This window comes from Labrus bergylta, chromosome 3 (assembly GCF_963930695.1).
Source record: "Labrus bergylta chromosome 3, fLabBer1.1, whole genome shotgun sequence".
NCBI lineage: Eukaryota > Metazoa > Chordata > Actinopteri > Labriformes > Labridae > Labrus > Labrus bergylta.
Window position 1 is genome coordinate 1,268,467 of NC_089197.1, and position 5,983 is coordinate 1,274,449.

At 45.3% G+C, this 5,983-nt stretch overlaps 1 protein-coding gene across 1 annotated transcript; it reads right to left on the bottom strand.

Annotated features, from left to right (window-relative positions):
- Positions 1–4,318: 4,318 nt before the first annotated feature.
- LOC110004922 (mesoderm posterior protein 1-like) lies at positions 4,319–5,578 on the bottom strand. Its single transcript, XM_020660414.2, has 2 exons — positions 4,811–5,578; positions 4,319–4,541 (listed from the first exon to the last, which is right to left on the bottom strand). Exons 1-2 carry the CDS (start codon positions 5,540–5,542, stop codon positions 4,488–4,490), a joined length of 786 nt encoding a protein of 261 aa, XP_020516070.1. The 5' UTR covers positions 5,543–5,578; the 3' UTR covers positions 4,319–4,487.
- Positions 5,579–5,983: the final 405 nt, after the last annotated feature.

Genomic DNA, 5,983 nt, shown 5'->3' on the forward strand with positions numbered 1-5,983 from the left:
TGATCCCCCAGAGAGAAGTGTGGCAGAAACATCAAGCACACAAACACATCAGAGGTTTAAAGATCTCAAGAAAGGTCAGGTCGGCTTTCTAACCCGGGTTTCTACCCTGGGAGGGTAAAGGTCACAGGGAGGCAGTTATCCCTGTGATGGATTTGAAGACATAAATAACCCTCCCTGATTTAGGGACCAGATATTTAGATTCAAATATCGACCAAGCGTTTGTTTCTTCTTTTTCTACAGAGCCCCCGGAGTCCAAAAAGGTCAAAAAACAAAAACTTGTGAGCAGAAGATATTTCTTGTTTACTTTTTGGGACTTCGGGGCCGCTTAAAATGACCCAAATGGAGTGTTTTAAAGACTTGATGAGGTTTTTAAAGTCGATGATTCAGCAGAGAAGGTTTGATTTCTTCAACATGTTTTTGTTTTAAAGGTGTAGACCCGAGGTGTTTGAGTCCTCTCTGAGATCTCTGTGGATTCAACGATCAGCTGCTGACTGTGGATCTGAGTCCTGCTCCGAGTTCCACAAACCTCGGTGTCACATTTGACTCCTGCTCTGCAGCCGAGGTGAAGAAACCTCCGAGCTGGGACGTGTGAAGCGCTCTCACACACACACACACACACACACACACACACACACACACACACACACACACACACACACACACACACACACACAGAAGAAAAACATCCAGAGAGAGAGGACGGGAATCTCAGGACTTTCAGACTCTTGAAGGTTATTTCTCTGTGTTTTTTTGATTTGTGTTCAGGATGTGAAGTGTGTGAGGTGACGCCCGACCTGACAGCTGACTCCAGGAGAAGTTCCCCCGGTGACCTCTGACCACCCACACCACACCACATCACACAGCGTCACTGGGAAACAACCACGAAGCACGTCTCTGATGCCTCCATGTTTAACTCTTTCTGAAAGGACATTTAAACCTTTCTTCTCTCTTCCTGTGGGGTAACTTTTCCCAGTCTTCACTCCCCTTGAGGATTTAGTGTTCTTCGTTTTGTGGTTCAGTGTGACACCTTCTACATTTCACTTTTCAGGACAACCTGGTCCATCAGAACATGAACGCTGCAGTGATGTCAGACGAATGTTTTTATAGAATATGAAAAGTCAGACAATAAAGTCAGAGATAAATAAAAAAAATCAGAACCACATTTTGTTTTTCAGTGGCCCTACTCCTCTTCTGTACATATTTACAAATTTTCTTCCAGGTTTTTTGTTTTTTGCTCTGCAAAGTTATTTGTGCTTTTCCTGTTTGGAATGAGACGGCCACATCACGCTGCTCTTGTCTCTCCACCTGGGATAATGCTACAGGTATATGTGTCATGTGACCTCTTAGGAGGGACTTTGACAGTCGCCCCACAGATCCTCCATGAATCAGAATCCTGAGGTCAGCTGACTTGAGTTGGCCAAAGTAACTAAAATGACAATGACAGTCCAGTTGTGACGGGGTCGACTTTACCGATCTCTCAGCCATTTTGAAAGTAGAATATTTTCTGTTTTAATGGAGGACAAGTTGGGACTGCAGATGGGCGAGTTCAGCCCTGAGTTAAGAAAGCCCCTCCCATCTCCTCCATCTTTTATTCTCTCTTTTTCTGCAGGATTATTTTTGGGCTTTTATTGTAGAGACAGGACGCTGGATAGAGTCAGACATCAGAACTTCATTCAGGGAATGACTTACATTAAAAGAGCAACAGGTCGGATTCTAACCCAGGTTGCCGGCTTGGAGGACTTCAACTGCCATCCATGAGGCGTGCACACTAACCACTAGGCTACCAACGCCACAACCTCAATCACATATTAACCTGTTCACTTCAGTTTACCTTATTACCTGAAAGATTTTAACCAACGTTTAGTTTTTTCAGCGATTCAAACATTTTCCAGTCTCTTGTTTCCAAAAAAGTTTAAAGGTTTATTTTTTGGGTATTGGGTATATAGGGGCGGAGCCACAGGTCGGATTCAGACCCAACTTGTAATTTAACGTTTTTGTTTCTATCTCAGGTTAAATGTTGTCTTTCAGTGTTTTGTGAATCCTCCCGTTGTCAAGCAGAGCGCCGACCCGTCAGAAAGCTGCTGCTGACTTTGATTTGATGATGATCTGCAGCTTCCAGCTGTCAGAGCCTGATGATGGAGAGGACCTGTCTTCTCCTAATCCACATTATCTCTGACTGTGTTTACTCACATGTAATGAGAGGCCAATCAGCACGGCCGTGTTAACCCTTTCATCTCAAGCTCCGAGGCTTTATTAGCTCCTCTGTGATGAAAGGTGGGATTGAGTATATTAGGCTTTATGTGTCGACCTCTGCTGCTCGCATATCAAATGAGCTGCATGTATGTGACAAACCAAACAACTGAGGCCTAATCCTCCGACCTCCTCTCGATCTATGAATATTAAAGGCCTCTCAGGCAGGTAATTAGAGCTGTAGGTGATAGAGAGAGAGGGGGGGATCAAAGGGGGGGTCTTATATCTAAGTCTAGACTTAGCGGTGCCAAAGACCTCCGTGTGTTTGCAGAGTCTCATTAACAAAGATACTCTAAATAGGTAGATAACCTGTGGCAGAGGCTGATCACAGGAGGGAGAGAGAGAGGAAGTTACCGTCATGTTTCTGCAGAGGCTCGAGTCTCTGTGACTCCTCACTGTGGATGTTTAACTCCTGACATCCTGACACATCGTGTTGGATAATTACACACGACAGAATGCTTTAAATAGAGGAGGAAAATATAAAGGTTAGACGTGTGTAGACTCCAGTGGAGCTGCATCAACCTTTTTGTAATTTTACGTTATATTTCTATATTACTGTATTTATGTGTATTAGTCATTTGAGTGTTTATTGCATGGCCTCTCTTTACATTTCACTGCACATCTGTATGAGCATGTGACAAATACAAATCTTGAATCTTGAATCAACTGGAAGGAGAGTTTCAGAGGGTTTCAACAATATTCATGTTCCCATATAACCAGATGACACATGATTTGGTTGCTGTAATGATTCCTCCTCCTTGTTGTTAGTTCATGCAGGACACAGCAGTCATACGCTCCAGCTGTGATCAGCTGACAGCCAGCTGATCGAATCATTGCTTCTGATCAAACACACACCAATCACAGCTCGATCCATTTAAACACACACTTCTGTCTCACTGATCTATCTTTTTGCAATAAAATCATTAAAATTATGAGCAGAGTGTTCCTGACTAAAATTACCATGTATAGACTTTCACACCTCAAACACTCCTGATATTTTCAGTCCGGAGTTTCTCCTCCAGCCTCCTCGTGTTTATTCTGCAGAAAGTCAGAGTGAGCTGATGTGAGAACACAGCAGGATATAATCAGGAGAATTCACCTGGAGCCAGTGGGAGGGGCCAGTGGGAGGGGCCAGTGGGAGGGGCCAGTGGGAGGGGGTGGTGACCTTTATTCCCTGTGATCGCTGAACGACCATAGACTGTCTGCACGCCACCTCTACCATCTCCGTGCTCTAATCAACCTGCTGCTGCATGTTTCCTGTTCTCCAGGATGTTCTTCTCCTCTCTTTAGTTCACTTTGAGATTCTCTTCAACTACACGGAGCGTTGATACAAACACACATATTCTCATTATAGCGTCGTGTAGAGGACTCTGCTGTTTCAGCCCCCCCCCCCCCCCTCCTGTCCCACAGGGATATTCTCCAGCTGTGAGGTGCATGTGTGAACAACAGATCAGGAGGATTGCAGGAGCAGCCCTCCTGATATTCTCGAGATATTTTCAGGAGTGCAGATGTGAAAACAGCTGAAGTGATGCTGGACAAAAAGTCAGTCTTCATATTTATATGTAAAGTTTATCTGACGCTGACATGAAGCTTTAGCACTCTGAGCCGGACAAATCTAATAAAAAAAAAAGACTTCGTTATGATGTTTTCAGACACTTTCAGACAGAAATAACATTTTTATGCTCCTTCATTTATTAATTGTATTTAATCATATTAATTATGTTATACAAACATCTAAGATTGTATTCTTTGAATTTGAGCAAAAAAAGTGTGATTTTAATGATCTATAAAAGCTACAGCATGACAAACCTCTGAGGGTGTCAGTTCACCTCTATGACCAGCAGAGGCTGCTGTGCCATTTTTCTGCTTCATTCTGCATTTCTTCTTAAAGGCACACTGGAGTAACACAGGGTGTCCACTGAACACTGTGCATATATATCAAAACAAACATGAACCGGCAGCTTCCTGATTTTTTAACAGTGGGAGAAACTGCAGTGCATCATGGGAACAGACGCAGAGAAAAGCGAGGACATTTTTTAAATATTTTATTATAAATAGTGGTTCAAAGACATATAAAAATATGAATATTTACATGGAAAAATAAATAAAACATGTAGAAAAAGCATCATATACATTTTAAGAATAAATAATAATAACGTGTTTTCACAGTGAGGCAGTAACAAGTGAGAGTAGTTTGTGTCGTTGTTGGACGATGGCGGGCTCGCCGTCGAAGCGTTTTAACCCCAGTACTCTCTGGGAACCAGCGGGAGGCAGAAGTCTTTGCCACTCATCTGTAAAAAAAAAGATAAAGTTTGATTAGCATGTTGCACTTTGATTTAAAAATGAAGCATCTCTTACAATTTGTCTTTTTATTTAATTTATTTTGTTTTGTATAAATTTGCAAAAATGTGAAAAGAGGAATGAGTCTGTCAAACCACAAATGAACAATATGTACAAATGTCTGTGAATGTGTGATTCTAAATAAAATTTAAATAAATAAATAAATGATGCATGATGGGTAATTTCTCTTTAAATAATGTGAAAGTAAACGCTCTCGTACCTGACAGCACGGCTGAGTTTGCGGCGGCGTCTGCAGGAACAAGTCCCTCTGAGGAGCCTCGAAGTAATGATCACCTCCAAAACCACAACTCCCAGAGTGCAGTAGGGCGTCCTGACGCTGCTCTGGGTACAGGCCCTGGTTCAGGCTCTGGTCCTGCAGGTTCAGGCTCTGGGTCTCGTGTCCCTCCATGGAGGCGGCGTGCTGGAAGTAGCTGAGGATGTCGGGCGAGGAGGCGTCGCTGGCTGACGTGTCCCCGTGCTCCCGCCTCTGAAACAGAACCTCCTCGCTGAGCCCCAGCTGCGCCGACAGGTAGGAGATGTAACGGATGGTGAGGCGGAGGGTCTCAATCTTTGTCAGGGTCTGACCCGCGGGCGCCACAGAGGGCGGGAGGTAGGATCTGAGGTGGTGCATAGCTTTGGTCAGATCTCTCATCCGCAGCTTCTCCTTCTCGCTGGCGCTCTCCCTCTGCTTGCTCCGGATCCGGGGCGCTCGACCCGACTTCCGGCCCCTTCTGGACAACGAGCACTGGGAGGATTTGAGGCTCTGGGAGTATCCGGTCTTGGCCGCCCTGGTGGTGGACTGAGGCAGCTGCTGGTAGGACGGGGACAGGCTGGAGTCCATGGAGGTGACGGGGGAGAGAGTGTCCGGAGAGGAGATGCTGGAGAGGTCCGAGTCGGAGCACCACTGATACTGCAGGGAGTAGTCGAGGAGCTGGATCGAGGAGGTATCCATGTTGTGAGGAGAGGATGGTCTCAGTGGTGGGACTGGGAGGACTGGGAGGACTGTGAGTGCTGCTCTGCTCTGCTGCTCGGCTTTATAAGTCCAGGGCAGGGCCGCAGAGGTGTGAAGTGACACCTCTGCAGATTCTCACAAACCATCAGTGTCTACAGCAGAGGCCCTGAACACACACACACACACACACACACACACACACACACACACACACACACACTCTCTCTCTCTCTGGGACCCTGTCTCCGTACCTCTCCCTCTCCTCTGTGTCTGGGAAAAGTTCAGCTGCAGGAGTGGAAGTGTGACTTTTGACTCCTGCTCAAAACAATAAACTGTTTTTTGGCTTCTGTTTTTTCTTCTTTCCCTTCAGAATCTCCGATGTGTTCTGCACATGTCGCAGAGACCATTTCTCCCGCATTCACTTTTACAACACGACGGCCA